Source organism: Corvus kubaryi, unplaced genomic scaffold (genome assembly GCF_017639235.1).
Source record: "Corvus kubaryi isolate FWS band 111438036 unplaced genomic scaffold, C.kubaryi_AGA036_p1.0 68, whole genome shotgun sequence".
NCBI lineage: Eukaryota > Metazoa > Chordata > Aves > Passeriformes > Corvidae > Corvus > Corvus kubaryi.
In genome coordinates this window covers 11,003,526-11,029,369 of record NW_024582056.1, presented here as the reverse complement: position 1 = coordinate 11,029,369, position 25,844 = coordinate 11,003,526, and the positions used below count along the sequence as shown (strand labels likewise).

General features: G+C 38.3%; 1 protein-coding gene across 2 annotated transcripts in view; it reads left to right on the top strand.

Annotated features, from left to right (window-relative positions):
- The window catches only part of ADCY2 (adenylate cyclase 2), a 204,200-nt gene that overhangs the window by 41,776 nt on the left and 136,580 nt on the right, over positions 1-25,844 (top strand). For both annotated transcript variants that reach the window (XM_042048731.1, XM_042048730.1), the window contains exon 3: positions 24,273-24,434. In XM_042048731.1, the coding sequence (XP_041904665.1) occupies positions 24,273-24,434 (162 nt within the window). The remainder of the gene's footprint in view (positions 1-24,272; positions 24,435-25,844) is intronic.

Below are 25,844 nucleotides of genomic sequence, written 5' to 3'. Positions count from 1 at the left end.
ATGAGGAAACTATTTTAGAACTGTTCATGAATAATTCAGTAACATAATTTTATTTCCATCTGAGTGATTGATAATTGCTAATTTTTCCCCAAAACTCTCATATTGTCAGTATGCAGAAGTGTTATGCATATGGTTTTCTTCTGGACAAATACTGCCATGCCTCATCTTGTTCAAGTTTATGTATAATCAGCATGGCTTTTAATCCCAGTATAAAGAGTAGAAAATGGTTGTACATAGGTCTTTCCAAAAACCAAAAATGGGCTGAGCAGGGTTTTAAATTTTAAAATATGATCTCAATGTTATTTTCCCATATGTAATCAGGTCCTGAAGTTGCTAGGGGATGTTTCACAGTTGGGAATGAATTTGGTCTCTGTAATTGCCAATAGGTGAGTAATGGCTTTGTGAGATAAGCCATCCCTATAAATATATTGCCTGTAGACTAGAGATGTCTGGGAGCTTTCAGCAAAGCACTAGATCTTCCTGTTCTTCTAGGAAAGCCTGTAATAGAGGTTTCTCATTTCAAAACAATTATCTTGCAAAATGTGGCTTCTAAAGAGAATATTCCCATGAAATTTTATGTATAAATTTATAGTTTCTTCATTAATTTACAGGCTAGCATAAGAAATAAGAGAAAACCTGTTGTTCCCTGCTGTTCATAGAATCATTTCAACATGGAAAACAGAAAAGGGTCCTTTTTACCTGATTGAATAAATGTGAATCAGACAAAGAATTGAGCTTTGCTTGTCTTTTACTTAAAAGGAGACTGATCTATGTGTTACAGATTTCTGTTACTTATTTTTTGTCAATGTTGAAAAATAAGTGCTACATGGCATCAGTCCTCCTGAGAAACATGATCACAACTGACATCAGTAGTGGAAGGGAAGCAGAAGTGTAGCAGGTATCAGTACCATATTGATCTTAAGGATGTAATTTCTTGAATTATATTGAAAATAGAGCTTTTAATACTTTCAATGCCTGTGGAGTTAATTTTTTTCAGATTTTAGTGGAATAAATTGGTAGTCTCGACAGACAGTTGTCTTTCGTAGGTAAGGGGAGAGCTGGTTTATGACTGGTGCTTCTACTGCTGATGAGCACTTAAGTAGGAGGTTTAAAGTGATTAAGCCTAGGTGCGTTGATGTAATATCTTCTGTTTCATCTGTAGGGTACTTAAAAATAATACTACTCCACATGGATGTTCCTGGCTAGCTGCTATGGCTGACTGTAGGTGTGTTAGCTGCTGGATCATCTGCCTCAGAGATGAGCTATGAACTTTCTCCCTCTATGTTTCCTCAAACCTTTCTCCTCTTATGTGGCTTCCTGGGCCCTCCCATGTTTGAAACATTTCAAAAACTCTTTCGTTTTGGCTTTGAGCAGTCAGAGTTTCAGTTTGACAGCAGGTTGAGTCTACCAGCAGGTTAGCAGTATTACACAGTTCAGATTGTTAAAAGCTCTTTTGAGGCTATTTTCTCTGTTTCTGACAAATGACTGGCCATTGTGACGTTGCCTAACAATTTCTTAAATGGTTTTTGCTGTTACTGCTCTTGAGCTAGAAGAAAGCCTCAGAGAAGGACAGAGAGACAGAGAAAGCAAGTCAGCCTTTATATTGTTTAGGTCTGAGAGGCTGTGTCTTATTTACTCTGTGGTACATCTTGTAGGTCTGATACCCAGGACTGAACCCTGGCTAAATGTCATGTTTTCATGAGACCTGGGTGATATCGTTCTTTCCACATTGCCATTTCCCATGGAAGGAAACTCAGACACGTGGGGAAGGAGGGAATTGCAGTGTGTTCTACCAGGAGGAATGGGTTTATCTTCCTAGGTAGGTTGTGAAGGCTCTAGGGGCCCATCTTTTCCACCCCGCACAGTGACTTTCACAGAGATATATGTTGTGCATGCCCAGTAGCTGTTTTTACAGATGGGCTGATTGAGCTCTAGTTTTCTCAGTTCACACTGTAAACTGAGAAGTCACTTTCAGAAGTAGGGAGATACTGCTTTCCTTCAGTAGAAGATAGCACCAGAAAGGGGAAAAAACCTCATGTTCTCATGATTTGGAACATTCACAATGTTGGGAAGAAAGATGAAAGACAAGTGGGAAGGAGGTGCAGGTTTCTTTACAGGTAAATCAATGAAGTAAAAGGCAGATTTAGAAGGAGAAGAGAGAATGTAGGTATTTTTAATTTTTGTGTCTTAGGATTGATTCTCAGTAAAAGAGCCATAGACACTAGCATCAGACAATCCTGGCTTTCACCTAAGAAGAATAAATTTCTGGCCTTAGTGAGTGCAGACAGAAGAGCTACAACAATACAGGGTATAATCATCATGTGAGCAAAGCAGAAATTGGGGGGGAAGCTAGTCTCTTTCTTTCTGAAGCAAAGCCAACCTGAAAATTTTGGTTGGTTGGTTGGTCTTTCTTTTTTTCCTGTTTCTGTTTTTTTGTTTATTCATTTTTTGTTTTGTTGGTTTTGTTTTGTTGTGACTGCTTGGCAAACAGTACAGCAATAAGAGATAAAGTTTATCTTTGGTTTGGCAGCTGAAAGATTTTTGTGAACAGAGCTGAGCCTCAAGATGCAAGGACTTCAATAATGTGCTTGGGAACGGACAGTTTGAGAAGTAATCAGGATGTGCAAAAATCACCTGGTCTTTTTGTGAGAAAAAACACCTTCTAAAACCCAGCTAGGACCATTTTCCCTTCTAAATCAAGTTTCGCCCTGTTTGAGAAGTCTTTTTTTCAAAGGGCAGCCTTACTAAGCATACTTGTGCAACTGTACTGCCCCACACAAGAAAAACTGTCAGATGGATGAAAGGCCCTGTTGAATTTCATACCCTGCAAAAGAGCAACCCTACTATGCCTCTGCATTGTTTATCTATTTCCCACCTTTCATAAAACAGTACAAAATATAGAGAATTGCAGCAAAAAGAGAAGATGGTGCCATGCAGCATGTTAAACCAAACTCCACAGTAGTTAGTGATTTGTCTTTACTTCAAAACCAAATCATCACACTTTTTAAAGATTTTTTTTTTTTGTTTGCCAGAAATTCTAGGTAAGACCTTGTCTAAGGAGTGGAATAAGAGGAATATTTGCATTGGAATTAATTTATTCTTGGCAGAGATGAATAGGGAACTTGCTGGCAAAAGGAGCATTTCTGAATGCTGCATCTTACCTCTTTATTCCTGAAGATAAATATGGAAGGCAGCAACTGAAAATGAAGGATCGATAGAATTTTGCATTAGCAATCTTCTTTTGAGGAAAATTACAGTGACATTTCATTAACATATAGGACTGCTGCAATACCTTAATATTTCTCTTAAGAAAGCATTACCAGACTTGTACAACTTGATTCTTCTTGTGTATCAGTAGTGGTAGGCAGCTGTGCTAGTGTCAGTAATGCCAGCATTCACAAAGTCAGCGTAAATAAGGAGAACAGTTGGATTGTCTGGGGCATCCTCTTCACTCCAGCGAGTAGTGTCTTCTTTCAGCAATACAGATGCACTGAAATATTCTTGCAGCCCTCACAAGATGATTTCCCTGAAAGGACAGTTTTGGGAAGTTGTCCACTAGTTTTCCTTGCATATGTTAGCTTGGGGATATACTGTGGAAGAGGAGGACTGAGGGCTCAGGGAGGTGAGTTTTCCACTGCTGCTGAAATGTAAGTATGTCACTGAACTGGCAGCATTGGGATGCTGCTGCTCTTATTTGCCCTGAGGAAAGGAAATTATCACATTCATGAAAGTGGAGTGATGACCCTCAAGCCCATTTAGCTCCCCTCCTTCTGGCTTCTTCTCTGTTAACTCCTTAAGGCTCTTTATCTCTCCAGTCTTGCATTTAGTAGGAGGTGGTCTTTCTCCTGCACAGCTTCAACACCAGGTTTTAATAGGGCTTCTTTATTATTTAGGCTTGGTGGCTTTTTTGAACAGGGAAATATGTCAAAGAGTAGACAAAACAGACTAGAAATGTTGTAGCAGTGGTGTCTTGTCACTGTTCTCATTCTTGTCTGTTTGTCTGGTAAATGGGGTCCTAGAGAAAGACAAGAAAAAGATGTTTGGATTTGTTTGAGCAGCATAGCCACTCAATTCAAATCCAAATTTAACCAATAGGACACTGAAACACCTGCCTTAAATAAGCCTTTGAAGTAGTAAATTACTGTGAAACAGTTTAAATGAGAACAGGAAAGGAACCACATTATGTGCTGCTGGTAACTAATCATGCCGCAGTGTGGCTTTCTCTAGAAGTATTTTTAATTGTTTCAAATGACCAGGTGTTCTGAGAAGGTGTTTATCCTTGCTTCACAAATCGAAAAATAAATAAATAAATAAATAAATGAGAAAAGTATTGAGAAAGGGGTAACAGAGAGAATGCTGAAGAGCTGAATTTACTGTTCCCAGGAAATTTCAGCTACATTTCTAGAATTGCTGCCTTACATTAATTCTTCAGAGACAAAAACAACTTTCTGCAAGATTTCAAGGGTAGTAAGATGAAAATTCTCATATCAAAGGGCAAATCTTAAGTGGTTGGAAAGTTCTTGTAAAAAAAGTTAGATTTGATGGTGGAAAATTAAAAGAAGAATCCTTTCAATAAAAGCAGAATCTGTTTCAGGCTTTGTTTGACATATGGGCTAGCATTTCAAGAGCATATTTTTATTGAGTGGAGATGCGGCTCCAGATTTAAAGTGGACATTTTAAATCAAAAAGTTATTTACTATCCCCATTAAAAAATAGTGACCATTGATTTACACATTTAATAAAAGCAAAGTAACTAAGACATCACTTGGTAGCTAAGGAAACGGGCTGAAATTGGAGACAGTTTTCTGGCAGTACATTAATTATTATTTTTCCATAACCTCCCCAGAGGATGGAATTAATGACACATCAGGAGGTGTGAAGTGTTTTGTTTCTAAGGTCAGTGGACCTACTTACTTGTCTAAGGGAAGTGCTTAAAGCAGCATGTATTAGGTTATCCAAGGGAAGCATTTAAAAGAACAATGCCATTGAAAAAAAAGTTTGAAATTATTTTCTTAGTTTATTATTAATGTAATCAAATGGACTTAGTTTTGTAAACAGTGGAATTTTTATTTGGAATTTCATTTCCTTATTTACTAAGTCCAAAAGGAAAATTTGAAAGTCAGTTTGACTTTTGCTTGTTTTAATGGCTCATTTCAGTTTCTGGACAAAGAGGGTAACACTGATGGAGTATTTCACCTTGAAAAGTCAAAACATTTTTTTAAAGTTTCTTTCTACAGCATTAGTGGGAACTTGTCATAATTACTGAGCTACATGAATGAGACCTGTGGCTTTGCACTTGGCTGTGCTTAGCTTTGCTTAACACTGATGCTCTTTTTGTACTTATTTCTACTCTGTAAATCTGTAGTATGGGTTTTCTGATATGGAATTGCTCGTTTGGGAGTGAGACTAGCTTGCATGATCCAGCAGGAGGAGCTTTTTCTTATGACTGAGAAACAAATACATCCAGAGCCCAGGAGCATCAGTGGAGCACAGCGGGGGTGCAGACTTTGGCCTGCCTGGCACTCATTCAGTTTTAAGCTTTTCTGCAATTCAAATCATAGAAAAGTGGGGAAGGGAAATGTTCCAAAATACTGGGGTTTAATAATTTTTCTTTAATTAAGTAGGGCTATGAATATGTAGGGATATTTGCTAGCTTTGCTTAGTCTCATAATTAAATTATTATCACTCTTTGTTTTCCATTTCTGGCCTTAAAGGAAAGCTTTGTATCCTGTTTAGATTTCATTTCACTGCACTCTGATAGTGCAGAGATATCTGTGTTGCAGCATATTTAGAAGAGTAGGCATTTTTTATGATAAACAGTTCTGCCTAGTACTCACAGCTGTGTAATTCTAATAGGTTTGTGTGGGGAAGTGCTCAAGAACTTTTAATCAGCTTCCTTAGAAATAAGTTCAAACATTAGCAGAGGTATAGACTCTTGTAAATATGTATTTGCACATTTAATGATTTATAAATCAGAAGAGTTAGGTACAAATGATGTCAGAATACTTTTTTTTTCCACAAGTAGCAAGTTGACAATAACTACATCTTCAAAGAGAGCATTTTGGGGAAGCATATGGGGATACATGGCATGGACTCATAGTAGAGGCTGTGGGATTCTCTGTCCTGGTCACAGTGGGGTCCAGATAGCTCTGAAACCAGTGTGAGCACCCTGTTGGGCGCCAGACACTGAAGTGGCTGCAGCTGCTGGGGCAGAGGCAGGCAGGGAGATGATCTTGGGGAGATAAGGGGAGAGGCTGCTGAGAGCACATATGGCTGGAGCTGTCCACCTGAAAAGAGACACTCCATCAAACATGGGCATCCTTCTGAATCATGGACTCATGACAGAATGGTTTGGATTGGAAGGGACCTTAAAGAACATCTACTTCCAGTCCCTCTGCCATGGGCAGGGATACCTTCCACTAGACCAGGTTGCTCAGAGCTCCATCCAACCTGGCCTTGAACAATTTCAGGGATGGGGCACCTGCAGCTTCTCTGGGCATCCTGTTCCAGTGCCTCACCACCCTCACAGTGAAGAATTTCTTCCTAACATCTAATCTAAATCTACGCTCTGTCAGTCTAAGAAGAGACTGGCTGTGAGTGACCCATGCTGGGGCATGGACACCTCTGAAGAACAGTGGCCATGGGTGGCCTGTGCCAGGGCAGTGCTGGCTTAGCACTTGGCTGTCTTGTTCTTTATTTCGCTGATAACCAAAGCAGTCATCACAAGCTGGCATTAGCTGGCACTGAATTTAGTAAAAAGCTCACAAGTGGAGATCATTGTGTCTGCAAGAGAATTTAAAAAGAAGAGCTTAGGAACATAAGTAAGGTCCCATATGCTGCCATTAGAAGCATGTACATTCTTTTTGCATTGACTATCATAGTCCATTAACATTACAGCTATTTCCCAGCTACCTACTTTCTTTCATTTTCTCCACATTATTTCACATTCTTTGCCTGTGTCTGTGGGTTTTGCCTTTGTTTATAAAGCAGAATTAACTGTTTCTAGTATCTATCTGTGCTGCTGCCAGGCAATCAAAATCCCCAATTTCCCCCCTCCCAAGCCCCAAACCAATCAGTGAGTGGAAAAGGCAAAGGCATGGTGTAGTTATGAAGGATGGACAGCATTTGGGAAGAGGGATGTCTCTCTACTTTGGAGGCTTAGGATCTTCTCTGTCTCTGTAATTATTTTTATGACATTAGCAGGCATTTGGGAATAGAGGATAGAACATTTGGGGTTAGAGAGCAGGTTTTTTTTTACAGTGAACATCATTGTCCTTCATACTCTTACGCTGAAAATGCAGAGACATTTTCTTTATATTTCGAATAAGATACCCAAACTAAAAATAGTTATTTAGCTCCCTTTGAAAAGTGAGAGTCTTGTTTTCTTACTACCAATCGTACCCTCTGTCTGTCCATAGCAGGATTGAATGTATTGAACCTTTGAACTGTGACTGTAGATACTGATAAACCATTTTAGGTAGCTGTGTAAGAGCTATAAAAGCTGTCAGTTCTTTGCCATTTAAAACTTCCACTTCTGGTAGCATATGCAGAATATGATGAATATACTAAAGATATTTTTCTCTACCATGTGAAATACTACAGTACAGATGAAACAATTTAACATTATAAGTTACTGGGATAATGTAGACATTGCCATGGTTCAGGGTGGATCACTGGAATATTTACACCTCTGTGGGCTGCCTGTCAGGCTTCACATTAGAAATGGTACTGGTGCTCTTCAGTCTTTTGACAGATGATCATTTATTCTTTTGGTTAGGTGAAACTTGCATGTTTGGCTCAGTAATAGTTTCCAAACTGTAATGGGAAGAAGTGTGAGGAGAGAAAATAGAAAATAAAGCACACTGAAAATGTTCAGTTGTACAGAAACTGATACACTGTTCTTTTATGCCAGTGCCTAAGTAAGTCAGTGGCCCTAAGGTAAAAGGATATGAGAAAGATAAGTGCGTTTAAGGAAAAAAGCACTGCACTATATTGCAAAAGCACTGCACTATATTTTTTTCTCCTGTGTGTGGGATGTGTGCTGTGAGAAGGGTCAAGCTGCTGTACTCTATTTGTAAAGTTTGATACAGATAAATTGACTCCGAGGGGCATAGTTTTTGACAAACGAACCCAAACTCCCATGTTGATAACACTTAAGGAGAGGAAGGAAATTACTGAGAATGAAGTACATTGTTATAATTTTACATGATAACAAGGGGAAGCAGGTGTATTTCAGTAACATTGTCAGGAGTGAAAAGAATCAGCAAATTTAAGTCTTTAGGCCATGAATCTCCAGGATGCAATCTGAGGGAAAACCCATGCACACGTCTGTAGTAATATCACTGGACATTGTACTGCTGGGCTTTGGTGCCAGGGTCTGGGAGAGTCTTCCAACTCGAAGGATTTGTGTGTAGGGGTATAGGAGAGAATATAGTGTCTCACGTGAAGATGTAAATGAAGATGCCCTGATCTGGAAAAAGAAACATTTGCATGGCTTTTATATACACTAAAAATGTCATAGGAATAAAGATTACAATATCTGTGGTAAAAAAGAAAATAGTAATTGCGATAACAATAATTTCACCTAAAAATGGCAAGGGGGGTACATAAATTATCTTTTTATTCAAGTTCTGTGAAGTGATGACAAATACTGCCTGTCTTGTAAATATAGTTAGCTGTCTCTCTTTTCAGATTAGCAATGACTGTGAAAGGTGCCACTGAAAGCCCTACTTTTTATTGTGGTCTGTTTTTAAATTTTCTTCCTGTCATTTTTAATTCATGCTTCTTTCCATTTTTATCTAAAGCTTTCAGTAAACGATTCCTTTATGAGAAAGCTTCTTGCAAAGATGGACTGGGTGCAGAACGAGATTTGTCCATTAGTACTTCAAAGTGTAGAAAATTGCATCTCTGAGCTGTGGAGTTCTGCTTCAGATTTCTCCTGTCATATTGGTGAAATAATTACAGTGTCTGCAAGATGTGTATAATTAGATGTTATAATGGGTGTTCAGAAGTACTTTTATGACGGTTTAGAAGTACGAGTGTGGGGATGCTGGAGTCTGGTGATACCTGATGTTCTCTCTGTTTCCCTTTCTTGCTAAGGACTGTCACAGCTCTTTCAGTTGCTGTCAGGGTGTACTGGCATAGGCTGTCTTATTTCAAGGATGATGATATTTATCTAACCTGTCTGTGACTCTGTGGAGCTTACGATTGCTAAGTCATGTTCCTGACACAGTTACGCTGCACCTTAAAATAGTAGCATCTGTAAAACTGGGAGATACTTAACTATCAATGGATTTGAACATCCAGTGTATTAAAAATAATTGTTCTCTATTTCCTGCATGGCATTTTGGTGCACCGTTGCTTTCATTGGCCTCCTTATCATGAAAAAAACAGATGTGAATTATGATTCTTGATGCAAAGGAATAGATTAAATAAACTGAATTATCTTCATAGGTACTCCAGACTTGCTGGAAGACTCTTGGAGGTAAGGTCATTGCTCACGTGTTTCTGTGCTTATCATCAGGAGACATCTCTGCCACACAAACTCCAGCCGGCCTAGTTTCCAAACATTTTATCGAGCGTGACACTTCCTTTCACAATCTCTGGAGTTGTACTGAGCACTGTGGGGTATGATTCAGTATCTCATTTTTAAGGATTATCACTTTGTATTTGCCAGTAACCTACCAATCGCCCATAACACAATTCAGGTTAAAATAATTGTAAAATAAGCAATTTGTTTACAAAATAGGAATACAGACAGCTACTCAGTTGCAAATATTTTTGAGATGGGATGCAACAAGTAAAGGAAGATCACACCTAGATTAAGTTACCCTTAGATTAGCCCCGAAGCTTCTCTCCTTCTGTCTGGTTGGTTGCAGCATCCATCTAATTGTGTGGCTGGGCATCATGTTCTTGTGCAGAGGAAACCTGTTCTTACGCAAACTCTAAATTTTTATTCATGGAACAGAAATTTGATCTGGGCATCTATATTTTCTTTACGTTCAGTCAGGCCTACAGTTCTGTTAAGATTCACATCATCATCCTTTTCTCCTTTCTTGCCTGGATAAAGCTGTTCCTACCCGAGGGCAGAGAATTATTAAGTCCCCTCTCACTGGACCGTGCAAAGACACAGTGCTGTGTTAAATTATTAACCTAAAAACTGCCAGCCTAATGTGAGGTGCAACACTCTCTTTCACTGGTCTTGGCAGTGTTCATGCTCCATGTACAGTCTTTTCAGTCTTTGAATCTTACATTGTATGTTACAGCTGTAGCTTGTCAATCTTACTGTATCCTCTCATTTAAGTGGAATTAATACCTGTGGCACACTGGTGTAGATTAGACAGAGTGATTGCCAGTCTCTTTGCTGACTTTTAACCTGTCCCAACAGCTGGCATGATAACAAGTAGAAGAAAAAATATATCCCATTGCTTTGAAATAGTTCCCCCCTTTTCCTTTTTTCTATCTGAAAAAACCACAGAGCAAAACAGAGGAAACATTTCCCTCTGACCTTTATGAAACTTTCTTTGTGCTGGGTGTTGTCAGATTCCTCTCTAGCACTGACCAGGCAGCTGTGAATTCATTCAGAGAGAAGGAATAAGGCAGTTTAGTAAGAATGTATGTTGATATAGGTTTGTTGGTGAAGGTAATGTGTTAATCCTATGGATAGACTGCCTGGGAAAGAAATGTGGGATGCAGGACCGATGTTTAGTTTAAGTTTTAATTTTTTTCTCTGGCTTATTTAAATGATCAGAGCTTTGATCTGACTGCAAGAATAGATTTTTTCATTTCAACTGTCAAGAAAATGGTGTCAAGTTCAGCAGCTTCTCAGGTGCATGGCATTTTTTTTTTTTTTTTTTAAATTTACTTTGTTAGCACTAAAGCAGGTTGGCAGTGACTTTGGATTTTATGTAGCACTCTTACTTGGAGTTGGCCAGTCATCTCAGAAATGTATGAGAGTATCATCGTATGACTGTACTCTTCTACATGCCATGCATATTTTCCATTGGTTTCTGTATTATGATCCACAAACATTGACTGGAAGGTAGCATTTAGCCATTTCTGTTACTGTGGCTGTCTCCTTGTTTGCATCTGTTTCTGTGGATGTGAATGATCAGATGGCAAAATAGGAGGGAAGATCTCTACTGTAGTGTTGCAATAACTGCAAGGAGCACATTTGTATTTCACACTTCTGTTGCGGTGTCTCTCTCATCGCATTCCCAACAGTATCTGCAAATTCTTGCCTTTATTTTCCTGCTATTTTTTTCATGGCCAAAGTTGTGTGATTCCATTAAGTGAGACTGTGTGAGAATTTAGGGAGAATGTGACCATGTATTTTTTGCCATTTTGTGACGCATCTAGTCTTGGCAGGTTCTTCCGGTTGTACAGAGATTGGGAACTTGACTGGATTTGGGGGTTTGGCTTGTATATCGTTTGGGGGTTGGGTATTTTAGTAGAGAGGTTAAAAGTATTCTGCTTATTTTAGGGGAATTGCCTTGTTCTGTTCACCTGAAAAATTGAATATCATTATTGATAACACAAATGCTATTCTCTACTGGAAGAAGAAATATTAAAGAAAGGTTTAGGTTTTTATGTTATATTTCTCTGTTTAGTGTCTCTTTTAATTAATTCCACACTCCATAAAAACACATACAGTTTTGGGTAGACAAAAATAAATTATTGAGATTTGTGCCCATTATATGAAGTTACTTGATTATTATGTGTCTTTGAAAACAGTCAGGAGGTTGGACAGGATGACCTCCAGAGGCCCAGTCCAAGATTCTCTTGGAAGTTGTGAAATGCTTTCTGGGATTTTGAGTATGCTGGTTTTTTACTTTGGGGATCCAGACTTCCATAAAAATTGTTCCACTGAAAACTTTTGAGGAGAAAAAGCTTTGTACCGTGAAAGGTGTAAAATGTAAGGTGTGAAACAAGGAAGTCTCTTCAGCAAGCAAGGCAGAACTTTCTGCAAAATAACATGTAAATTAATTGTTGACTAGTTTTAATACTTGCAGCGCAGTGAGACATGAAATCCTGTGCTTGTTAAAACAGGTTGGAATAACTTTTTCTCTGTATTCCTCCTACTGGGATTAATTTAGTCTACCACATTAACTAATCCTACAGCTACATAATGAATCTCTTTGTAATTAGAAGATAGCTACATTTAAGAGTTACAGATGGAATCACATCACTGGTTCATGAGTAGCTGGGCCTACCTTATTCATTAAATTGACGAACACTTTATAAAAATAGTTGCAGTATTTAGAATATGAAGGACTCTGAATTTTAAATCAGGATTATAAAGATTAAGATCACCCAGTTTAAGGAAATGCTCCACTGTTGCTCTCTATTGCAAAATTACTTTAAATTTTACATAACATTGTTTTAGATACAGATGTTATGTTAAAGTAATATCAGTCTATATTTATTTACTTACATACTGAAATGACTAGTATTACATTTTTCATTTCCATAATAAAGTGTGTGTGTGTGTGTGTGTGTGTGTGTGTGAAATACATCTGAGAATTTTTCACTTACAGAGACATTATTTATAGAATCATTTTGATTTATTTCCACATTCCTATATTCACAATTCCAAAAAAAATCCACGAAAACTCTGAAGAGTAAGTCCCAGCTACAGTATGACTACTATAAATTTGGATTCAGAAGGAAAAGCTCATTGTGGAAAACCTGGGCTGAGGAAAGCATTTGACCTTGAGCAGGACAGAGGCAGGCAATGAGAGAAGTTTGAGATGACTTATGTCAATAGTGAATCTGCTTATCTGTCAGGTTAAACTCAAGCCTTCATATAATTTCTGTGTAACCCCTTTCCAGTGTAATCCTCTTTCTCCTTTCAGTCTTTATGTAAAACAGCAAAAATCTCTGACAGATCTCAAGTGAAGGTTTATCTATGTTATTAAAGCAGGTCAAATTTCTATGAATTACCATGAAATTATTTTAACTACTTTTTTTTTCTTTAATTTGGATTGAAATTAAATCCCTGTAAGAGAATTAACAGCTTTGATCTGTACAATGAATCTAGTAGGGATTAGTGTTCCCAAAAAAGGGAGTTTGAAAAATGTGGCAGTGGAAAATAAATGTACGAATACCTTCTCCCTCATTCTGTTTTGCTTGGGAGAGCGTTATGAGTAAAATATATGGAATTTTTGCATGTCAAAACTGGAGAAGAGACGATGATTTTTATTGCCATAATCATTACTAGGTTTGGTACACATGTCCATTCCTACATTGATGTTCAACTTTTGCATCCTGCACCTGTGCCTTTTGCCCTATGGAAAGGGCACATCTGGAGTGAAATGGGAAAGGAAACCTGGACTGTCTCTTTCCCTACTTCCTTCCTAAGGAAGAAGCATCCAGGTTGCTAGCACTGTTGGTCCCCAGTGTTCATGTAAAGGCTGTCATCTTAGTGGCTATCAAAATCTGACTACTTTCTGAAGTTAGAAATCACTTTGGAGGCTTCGAAAGTTGAGGGGAAGACAATGTTGAGTAATAGATGTTGGGACAAGTTCTCATGCACAAAGATTTATTGGCAGGGTTTATAGCTGATGGCATGTGTTGACTCTAATGCTGAAGGAAGAGAAACAAAATAGGGAAGATCCAGCAAAGTGAGAAGACAAACTCTTCCCAGTGGCCAGCTGGGAGGAGAAGCATCAGGGCCACCCCAGATCAGCATCCTTTCCTGTGTGTCCCGTCTAGTGCAGCATGTAGCTCTCTCCCTGTGATACTTAACCCTGTAGTGACTATGTGGCTCTCTTCAGGAGCTGTTTAGACTTCTGGATGATTGTTCCTGCATGGGATGCTGGCAGTGCTCGTTGGAACACGCTGATGTCAGCGGCTGCTGAGATCCTGGGATGCTTGTTATTGGGTCCCCTAATATAAATCAAACCCCACAGCTGAAGAGGGGGAAAAGGGTGGGGGGGAAAGAGGTGAAACCCAAGCCAGTGGCAGTCATTTTCCATGCAGCCCAGCACAGCAACGCTGTTTGGGTTGGCATTTCAGGCCCATGGCCCTAACAGCCAATTAGCAAGCAGGAAGCTCTGAGCAATGGGAAAAGGCTGAGGTCCTAAAGGCACTGTGCAAGAACCAGAGTGGTAATTTCATCCTGTATTAAAGTCTTTGGGAAAGTTTTAGCAGACAATTTGAAAATCGTCAGGAAAGACAGATGTCACAGGGAAATAACACAGATTTTTGAGTAAGTGGTACAAAACTTGTTTTAGCCCCATGAAAAATGCTGTGATTTTTTTTCTTCCTTTTTTTTTTCCCCCTCACAGTTTAGTTTTTTTGAACATGATTTTGTCCCCTCTTTTGATGTCTTATACTTCTAGGCGTGTTGTTTCTATGATTAATAAAATTTCCCAAGGAGGTGTTATGTCCTATTTTGTCAGCTCTCCTAAAGAAGAAATCTGTTTCCTTCCTTTCCCATTAACATTATGCTACTACCACTGTACACAGTCACAGTATTTCATGACAGTCATTAACAGTCTCCTTTTCTTGGCAATGCCTTGTGTTTCTTTTCTGTTTTGCCTAAAAATATATGTTTAGGATAAACCATAATTTGCAAAAAAACCATCTATTCAGGTTATCAGGTTTCTGTAAGCAGAGTCATATCAATTTACCATGTCTTTCTTTTGCAGCAGTTTCTGGCTTGCGCTGCTATATGAGACCATTGATTTGTGCAAAGGAACTCCTAAGTTTCTTTGTTCAGGCACTTCACTCATCTAAATTTTTCCACCAGCTATACCACAACCATGACCCTTTATCACTGTCTGGTTATTTTCCCTTCATTCTGACACCTGTCACAGCAAATGTCAGCTCACCAGGGTGTGTTGCCCTTTCCTGACACTTGAGTATCTCAAGGAGAGGAGGGCTTCTGATATGTAAAGAAAATGGCTAATCAGTGTTACCATCTGTGTGCTCCTGCTTCAGTTCCTTCTTTATTTTCAAGCACTGCTCCTGGTGGGTTCTCTGACAATCACGAACACAGATTTCCAGGGCTACTCAATGTGTTGTTAAGGCTACTCTGATGGCTGCAATGTTCCTGTGGGTCAGTATGTCAGAGGGATGGGTCTGTCAGGGCTTATACTTCCTCAGGGTTTTAGGTGGTACTGGACCTGGTTGTGTGATCATGCCCTGGGCTGCATTAAGAAGAGCTACACACTTCCTAATGGTCAAGGGAGGTGATCCTTTTCCACTCCTTGGCACTGGTGACATCAAATCTGAAGTGCTGGGTCCAGTCCTGGACTCACTCCCCAGCACACAAGCAATGCAGTTTTAAGGGAGTGAGTCCAGTGGAGAGCCCCAAAGATGACTGAGGGACTGGAACATCTTTCATTTGAAGACAGGATGAGAGACCTGGGGCTGTTCAGCGTAGAGAAGAGAATGCTGAGGGAGATGTTACCAACATAGTTTCTTTCACCTTTGAATTTTTTTTACGATGGGGGGAGAAGTGCGTGAACTATTCAAGAAATGTGCACGTCATGGATTCATACAATGCCATCACAATGCTTGATTCTCTATTCTTTTCCTAATAATTGCTGTCCTTTTATTTGCCTTTTCAGCCCCTGCTATCATTCTTTTTTTAAAGAGCTATTCACAGTGAGTCTTGTATCTTTATCAGAGGATGTAGAAAGTAAGGTAAAGCCCACTTCTGGAAGTGTTCGGTTAAAGTTCTGTTCTCCATTCCTATTTTACATTTATTGTGTTGGATTTCATCTGCTATGGCCCAGTCACAGCAGCGTGAATCACTTCTGCAACTTTTCCCATGTTTTGCTGTTCTTGAATACCCTGAACAATATTAAAACCGCATCAATCATTGCCACATCACTCTTCCTCTTCTTTTTTATTAAACACTTAGGAAGATACTGAATAAATTCTTTGAGTCCTCTGTGTAAAATTGACCATGTACTTTCTGCTTTCACTTCCGACTTTTACCTTTTACCAATCTAATTTTACCTCAGTTCTCTGGAACTAACTTGGTGTTTAGGAAGTATGGAAAATAAACATACATAATAATGAACTCTTATAAGATGCTTGAGCATGTTTTATTGGACCTGCTGTTCCAAAATGTCTCAACATTAGTATCTGTGGCTTTATATACTTGTGAGCTAATATTTTGGAACATGAAACTGTACCACAATTATTGTTTAGCACTATGTAAACATATCCTTTAGTTTTTCCCTTGGTAGAGAACAGGCATTTTTATTTGATGGTTCTGCTTTTTTGTTGGAATTAACAGTTTTACTTTCTCTTATAATAGTTGGTAAAATTGACTGTTAGCCCTCTTTTATATCTAAGCTGTAGAAAAAACTCCTTGGATCTCCTGTAATGTGGTATATTTTTCTTCTGTCATATTAGTGCATTTGATTTTTAATTTTAATTAATTGCTGTCATAGCTCCTATTTCTGTGTATGTGTGAGCATGCATGCCTTAACATGGATTTTCATGTCCTTTCTAACCAGATTAGGTTTTAAAGTAGTTTATGTTTTAGTTGTGTATGTCTTGTCATAGAAACTTGGAAAATATTTTCAATGTATGTTCTTATTTGACTCCCTTCAGATTTGAGGTATGGTGCTTGAGTGTTATAAAATTACCTCCTTAATAGTCCCTGTGAAATTGCAGTTTATTGCTTTGGATTTGAGTCTGTTTACATATACTGTCTAATCATTTTGATCTTTTCACTTTTAAAATGTGTTAATTTAATTGCAGTTTAGACTTGTATGGTATTGTTCTGAATAGGATGCAGCATGGTCTTAGCCGGAAAGAAATACATTTGGTTTTACTTTTATGGTGGCATAGAAAGACAAGGCTTTGGTTTTAATAACATGCTCTAATGCCTTTCTCACTGTCCTTAGATTAAAAAAAATTATTATGATTGCTTGAAAGAGGGTATCAGCTGTCCATTTTAGAGAAAGTGCTTGCTGTGATGATCAGGAATTATTGCTGCAATTGTGAGTTTCTGATTTTAATATTTAACACAGGAAAACACAGGAGGGGAAAATAACAAGGATGAACAATGAATTCACTATCTCTGATGGTTTTCACTTGTCTCATCACTGAAAAAAACAAAGGCATGGCTTATTGTCATCTGGTGCAGTTAAGAGTCAAATCAATGCAAACAGATGCCATTGTTGGGTTAGATGGTGCGTTATGAAGTTGTCTTTCCACTTGCAGGGATTCAGCAGTGTTGCAGCACAACATATCTGACTTGTTGACTACTTAGACTATAATGTGGTTGAAACAAGGGTGGAAAGATACAGTGGAAAGAAGAGAATTAAGTGAGGAGGAGAATGATGGTAAAAACAGGTGTTAGGAGGTAAACTAAATTCTTCATTTTCTGAGTGTGTTCAGGAATAATCTCAAATCTACTAGAGATGACGGTAGCTCGGTCTCCTCTTTCTGTAGCAGGAAGGACCAAAAATTGTTATGAATTGGTGAGTCACTGCTGATGTTCCTTGGGTCAAAATCTCATGTCTCTGTTACTGATCCCATTCAGTGAAAGAAAAGGTTCTGTGACACAGAAAGCAATCACACAGTAGACAGCAAGCAATCAGTTTATATCTTGATTATTTGAAATACGAATTTTCTTTCATTTTCTGGAGTCTTTCATCTTATTGTCACATTAATATGTGACTTTAGGAGCACATTTGAAGGTCTCTTTTTGTAAAATTATTTTAAAATATCCATTTTAGTGCAATCAACTTGCTTTTATTCTGTCCCATTTTGCTAATGGTTGTTGTTAATTTTTTGGCAGAGGCTGTAATGACTGTTTCCTGATGACATTTAAGCCCAGAGCTGTGCAAAAATAAAGGGATTATTAGTTTGAGAGTTCTCTATGATCAAGAACAGGGCCTGATTTACAGAGTTGTTTACTACTTCTATGACAACTATAGGAAAAAAAACCTTTATATTTGGTGAAAACAGTGAAGTAATAATTTATTGTGGACATAATTTTGTGGAGTGAATCACAAACAAATCTTCCTTGTTGACTTTATTCTTGAGGTTTATGGCATACCAGGCACTTGAGAAACATTGGTTTTGTACAAATCAGTATTTAGCTTCTTGTATGTTTCATCCTGTTGTTGCTCAAAGTTCGTCTCTGCCAGTTCCCTTGTAACTTGGGAATGGTTCTGCAGGGCTTTCTATTCATAGTCTCACTGGGCTTTCAGTTCTTTCTCTGAATTACCTTGCTTTATTTTAAAGTCAGGGAGGGTACTGTGTCATAACTACTGTATCTTTTCCTCTGAAGCCCTTTTGACTCTTAGCACCAGAACACAAGAACTTCCTGCAGGGTAAGGCCATAGTCCATCCAGCACAGTAATGGGTCTCCAAGAATTGCAAAAGAAGCTGCTTCTGAAAGGCAACACACCAAATTGATCACTTTGTGTGGTCAGTTTCCTTCCTACCTTGCCCAGCCTCTGCACGTGTGTTAGTGACATCAGAGGGTACATCTCCCTGCCCTATTTTTGATTGTTGGTTTATGGATAAGGTGTCCATGAATTTTTTTAATATCTTTGTGATCCTGATAGTGTATTACAACTTACTGTGTCAGAAAGTTCAAGAAGGACACTATCCACTAGGTAAAGGTGTGCTTCCTTTTCACCTTTTTTCAACCAACCTTTTAGTTTCATTGAGTGCCCTTTCTTCTGGTGTTTCAGGATTTGGTGAACACTTCCAGCTTCACCTATCCAATGTTTTCATAATTTAAGCCTTTTTATAGATGACTCAGAACAGAAGCTGATTTTAGTACTCAGTGAATTTTTTTGTTTTATGTGGGTAGCTTGTTTTGTTCTTTTTTACATTGCCCAGCTTTTAGAAGTTTAAGGGCTGGAATTCAGAAGTACAATGTCAAAGAGCTTTACATATTTGCAACCTTTACTCTGCCAACATAAAGTTTTAATATACACTTTATAGCTTGTATAAATACCCTTCTGATGCCATAAAACATATATGGTATTAAACTATGAACATAGTATTTGTAACTATTTGTCAAGATTAGTAGGTTGTACCAAATGTTATGAAAGCTAGCTGTTTCTTTAGAAAAGCTAGAGTGTCTTCTGTGCAGTTAGGTATACAGACAGGATTTGAAATCAGTGGCTGGAATCTAAGTGTCTTTGCAAGGGAAAATTCTTCAATTGGCTGATGACTTTTTACTCCTGTTACACAGCAAGGGGGAAACTAATCTTGAAAAACCTCTGAAAGTGATCCTGTAGTGGGCTGACCAGTTAGTTTGAGTTTTTGTAGTCTTTACAGTTTAATTATGATTACCCAGTGAAAAGCCAGCACTGTTTCAGTTGTCGCAAAGAACTACAGATATTTTATTAGCTGTAGCCTCATTACCGCTGGCTGTGTCCAAAGCACTGCTTTCCCCTTACTCATAATGAAGTGGTACATTTCGATTTGCAGGCCAGCTTCAGTGCCAACGTATTGGACTCCTCAAGGGGAAATTCTGGTCAGAGTAACATTAGCTTGAGTGAGTTTTACACATGCCAAGCCAGTTTTGATCAACCATCTTAACACAGTTTAAAAAAATGGCTGTCTAGGTGACAAATTGTGAGTCATTGTTGGAACATTATTTGTATAAAATGAATGATTAGTATCTTTTTTACGGTTGTGCTCAGTGCCAAAACAACATCCCCTGTGATATCCTGTGCTGGGAAAGACAATTTTAATGTGTAAAATATGTTAAAGTTTCTACTCCACATACTCATTACATTCAACGCAACCCCACTCAGGAGTAGAAACTGGTGACACAAGGGAGACAAAGTTTCTGAGAATAGGCTGTGTCCACAAAACCCAGCATGGATTGATTAATGGCTCAGGTTCACTGTAGTTCGTACCATCACAGTCCAAACTAGTGACATTTCCAATAGCAATGTCTGTGAAACACCAAATATTATCACCTTCATACCAGTTCTCCTAGGTCACAGCCAACAGTACAGATTAAAGGCTGTAGTAGCCAATATACATCTAGAGGTGCTGGGACAAAACTGCCAACATGAAAAATGCTCAGAATGTGTTTAATTTAAAGAAGGATCTAATTCTCTATCTTGTGCAGCCCGAATCGTTCCATTTTGCATGATGCACGAAGATGTTTACTCATAGTTTTATGTTGTGTTCTGTGACAAGAATGAGTTTTTGTGAGGGTTCATGATCATCACTGATGTCCCACACCATGGTGTCATTGTACCATTTGGTGTCCAGCTCTCTCCAGTGGATTCACTGCAGCAATCTGTACAAGGACTTTTGCTGCCCTTCTGAAAGCAGCTGCACAAAATCTGCAGAAAAAATTGTCTGTTACATACCCATCTAGGCAGCTACACTACGGCAGTGCATCGTCCTTTAAATCCCTGTGGAAAAGAACTGCTCACATAATAGATGACAATGTGGCCCTACTGAAGTATGGGAGAAGAAATACAGAGAGCAGTAAACCCATTCAGAGTTTGCTAAGCTCAGACAGTCAAGAGTGATGGGCCAGAGTCCTGGATACCCCTCAATCAAAGCAGGAAAGCCACATACTTCTGTGTAAGATGTTACAAGAGTGTTAACCAAAAGTGAATGCTACATGCTGTGATGCCCACCATCAATGCCCAAGCACTTCCATCTCCAAGGTATGGATAACATAAACTCATGGATAAATTATCTGAGAATCAAACTCCTAAAGCAATGTAAGTTCAGATCAGGACAAGAAGTGTGTTTCAGCTAGGCAGTTGTAGTGATGACTCACATGAAAGTCTGCTTCCAACGTAACAGTGACAGGCCTTGTGGTTATGGCACAGTTTGGTGGAACGGGCTACTTTTAATAGTGTCAAAAATAGTGCACTGTAAATTAATGCTGTTGTTTACTGACAGGAACACACACCGAGTGCAGGCATGCTGTGATCATTAGCATTAGCAAGTCTTGCAATGAGATAGTGGGGTCTTTCAGAGCTTGGCATCACTGCTTTTTAATGTTAGTATCAGCAATATTCTGCCAGTTCTTACCAAATGATAATGGAAAGGGCCATTCATGATAAAGATCAACGGCAAGGGCCATTGACCATTCTGCAGACTGTGACTCAGACCAAGAAGCCTGTTCCTCTTTCTACCTGCTCAAAAGCCTTTGTGTATTAACTTCTACCTTATTAAACTTAAATACACTAGCATTTTGAAATATGTTGAAGGTCCCAAGTCTTACATACTATGTATGTCTGTGATCAAGATGAAGGGTAGAAGCATCTTATTTCAGGCTACGTGGGGAAAACACTTTTGAGCCATTGTGAAGTAAAAAAGCAACCTCTGGGATAAAAGGAGCTCTCTTGAGTCATTAGACTCCTACTAGAAATAGGAGAAAAGCAAGTGTGGCCAAGAATTAAAGAGCAATTGACAGGTGGCATTTCCTACATGTAATTTGGAGGAGAGTTTCTGTCTTAGCATGACTGATAGATGTCCTGCTCTGCAACAGCATTCTCATACCAAATTTCAAGACTGCAAATATATGCAAATATAAGAATTGATGGGTCGATTTTTTTTAATCAAGTGTTCTTTAACACAGTTCCTGTGCAACCCAGCCTATTTGAACATGTAGTGTCAAGAGGGGTTGAACCTCCTAAAAGTGTTCTCTGTTTGTAGTTGCTGAATGTTGAAATTATCCATTTATTTTGGGCAAGGAAAGCAGTGAGGTAACTTATAGAACAGACAGTTGTTTACAGATATACAAGGAATGTGGAGCTGATACTGCTGGTATCACTAAAAGCATTGCAAAATGTCAAAATCTTGTTCACATGCTTAGTAGTCTGTTTTATGTCAAAGTTGAAAAGCAACAGCATCGTATTCTGTCTTACATCCACTAATGAGTTTTGAAGAGTACTTAGCTTGTATCTCACAAATTGAGTGAATCCTTTAGTTTGGCTATAAAGTCGGATATCAAAAAATAGGCAAGTTATATTTTTTTGAGACAAGCCAGTTAAAGAAGAATATATTTTTATTTTCTAATAATAAAATTTTCACAAATATGTGAATGCCACATAGGAAATGAGAAAGCTAGACTTGGAAACAACAAAAACTTTTTTTCCTGAAAAATCACTGAGAATGGGGGCATTTGAAATTGTTCTTCCAGGACTTGGATATGGGGTTCTTCTTCAAACTATTTTTTAATAATAAAATCACAGAATGGTTTGGGTTGGAGGAAACTTAAAGATCATCTGCTTCTAAACCCTCTGCCATGGGCAGGGCCACCTTCCACTAGACCAGGTTGCTCAGGGCCCCATTCAGCCTGCCCTTTAGCTGGAAACGTTTTAGGCAGTTGGTCTTACATGCTAGTAGGGTATTCTGCCTTTCGCATCTGTTTATCTTATGCTGATATTAGAGGACCTTTCACATCCCTTGTTGCTGCCTAACTCATTATTTAGGTTTTCCCCTATACCGATGCCTGCCATCATGACAGAATACGTGATTGCTTAACATGATTTGTTCTCAGCAAAATCACATTAGCTGTTAGCTATGTTTTTCTTAACTTTCAGGACTGTTGGTTATGAATTGCTGTGTATGCATTATTATTGTCTGTTACTGCTATAGGAATTAAAGTGAATCTGATGAATTTTACCCCTTTTCTCAGCCTTTCAGAGGCATGCTCTGTTTCTCTTTTCTAGCCGGCCAGAGCTTTCTACATCTTCCCCAAGTTTTAAGACTATCAGTTGGTTCTGGCAGTATCACAGCTGATCTTTCCTCAGCCCAGGACAGTTTTAAAACATCATAGTGGCATAACCCTTCTCTTACCTAGACCGAGTTTGTACACCCTTTTTTTGCTGTTGGTTTTACTGACATCTGACCACCATGGAAACTTTTAGGGAGGACTGAAACCAACCAGGTGTCAAACACTTTTTTTTTTTGTGCTCTCTGTTGATAGATTGGAAGAGTATAGAGGCAAAACAAAAGCTTTGCCTTTTTCTTGCTGAATTCTCTTATTATCCATCATTTCCTTTGTATTTCTCTTTCATTTCATGCCTTTGAACTATTTGAGTCTTGAGTATATGAGAGAGCTGGTAGCGTTGAAAAGGGTGTGAGAGATCAGGAAGGAGCTGGATTGATCTTAATGGAGGGATTGGAGAAAGATGAATGGATAGAAGAAGTGGAGAAGTCTTTTCCATCCAGTTCTGTCTCCATGATGGAAAAGAATGCCTCCACTGTACTGTAGGTGCACATGCCTTCGGGTTCAGTTTTGACTATGTAATTATCACATGAAGATGTGAAGAACACAGACTGACACCAAGGGAAGTGAGCAGCAAATTACTCTTGCTCATACCTGCCTGGGAGCTTTCTGAGTTCTATACTGTGTGTATACAACTGCTGGATGGTGAATAGGCTTTCAAGTCAACTCAAACTGATGGAAAGCCTTACATGGAGATACAAGCTGACACATTTTCAGAATCACCTACTTACCTATGCATGCAAAACCTGTGTCCCAAATCTAGTTACATTTTCTCAAATGTGTTGTGGGGTGTGGAACATAAGCATACCATCAAATATATATTTTCTATGGATAGTGAAGGAATCCCTTTTGCTGTTATGGGTTGGGCTGTGCATTTGTTCCATAAGGTTTGTTCAGACACTAGTACCCTTTAAAAGAGGCTGACAGGAAAGTCTGCATATGGACTGTGATTTTCTGAAGCTGTTTTCCATGACTTAATAAATGTATTACCTTAAAATGTACTGGTTTTATGAAATTTGACATAGGTTGTGCAGATATACATGAAATACGATCTTGTTAAACCGAAACGGTTGGCTGAACTTGGGCTTTTTTTTTTTTGCCTAATGTCATATAAATTAAATTGTGAACTTTTAGGATGTAAAAAATCTCTCTGTATTCAAATTAAGGCTCTGTGAGGAGTTTGACAGATTATTTTGTAAAGCAGGTCACAATCAGAATTGATCCGTCCTGGGTTCTCCCTTTATTTGTAAACAGAATATTAATAAAAATAAAAATTTGAAAGTATAAATTTGAAGTTATATTTGAAAAGTTTGGAGTATTCTGTATCTGAAACCATGATTTAGTTTCTTGAAACTGCACTTCTTAAGCCTAATATGCTGTAAATTTTCCAAGACTCTTAAAAAATCAATTCTGTCTAAATAATTTTCTTCAGCGGTTAGCAATGACTTTCCTGTGAAAAACTGGGGTGTAACTTTATGCTGAAGCCAGTTCAAAATTAAATGCTATTTTTTTAAATGTTATTCTGAGGTGAATTTGACATGCTTCTTTTTTGTCTTTCTGTCTTGCACAGGTATCATTTTTCTTGTTCATCATTTTTGTGGTGTACACCATGCTGCCCTTCAACATGAGGGATGCTATAGTTGCCAGTGTCCTGACCTCTGCATCTCACACGATTGTGCTGAGCGTGTGTCTGTCAGGTTCAGCTGTTGTAAAGGAGCACTTGGTTTGGCAGGTAAGTGCTTTGTGGAGTTAATGATTAACTGTGCATTGAATAGCCTGGTAAATGAGCCAGGGGAGTGCCTTAGTGGGTGCTTGGGGGTATAAACTTACTTCTGTCTTGATTTCTGAATTGCTAATTCACAGGTAATTCGTTTTCTAATAATGAGGGTGTCAGTAATGTTATGTCTTCCTAAATTACACACGGAAGTGGTGGAATCTACAGCCACATAGCACTTACCAATGTAAAAACTTATATTGGTTGAAAAAATATGTGATGCAGCTGTCCTGTGGTAGATGCATTACCCCTCTGGTTTGTAAACCACATTGTTCATCTCCTCACCTCGTTAAGGCCTTGCTTTTAAGACCAAGGATTTTTTCCAGGCATCAAAATGTTATCTTTGAGATTGTTCCTTTGAATGCGCTCAAGTCTGCGGGGTTAAAGATCTGCTGGGGAGACACTGCCCTCTACAAGCTTGCTGTAGGTCTTGTCCTCCTTCTGTAGTTCTCAGCCATTTATAGGAATTTTACAGCCTCACCCTGATTGGTCCCAATGATTGAAGGAGACTGGCTGGCTCCAGACTCCATGACATTTTGGGAACCCATCTGTGTTTGCAGTTGTGTCTTGGATTGTAACTCAACTCTGACAATCTACCACATGACATACTGCAGATTATTACTTTATAAAAATCCAAATATTAGTTGTTTTTCCTTACTGTTTTACAGAAGATCTTTTAAATGGTGAATTATTACAGTTTTAGTTGTAGTACTGTGATGAGCCCAGCTGTCATTGATAGAAATCTGTATTTTTTAAGGAAAACATAAGATTTCATTCTGAAAAACAGATACATGGGTTTGGTTTTTTAGTATAGTTATGCCATGTTAAGGAAACAGAATTATTTTAACTTTTGCATCAAAATGATACTGAAGCTTTAAAGTGAACACATTTTTATAAACATACTACTTGAACAGGAAAGACATCGTACTATTTGTTGTGAATAGCATTAAGAACAAAGCAAATAATAGTTTCTACTTACCTTTTAAAACACTGTGTCTCAAAGGATAATTGCAGTGATTTTACAAATGTCTTGCCTTGTAACTTGTTGTTCAGGAAAATACATTTTATTTCCAGCTATGACTGCAAAATTGTGTTCTATGGAATACTGAAATTGAAGTCTGGTAAACAAAATATGTTCTAAGATGTAATTCTCTGTATAAGTTTTAAATGATGAGCAAGGTAAGTTTACTTTTCTCTTGCTGATTTGGATTAGTTGAGTGGTTTTTTGTGGAGGTTGTGAAATTATGCTGTATGTTAAGCAAGAACTGTGGTCACCTGCAGTTAATATAATATTTAAATAATTCAGTAATACAGTTATTGATATTTGTAGTGGAATAAACCAGGGAGAATATTACTCTTTGTTTTTTT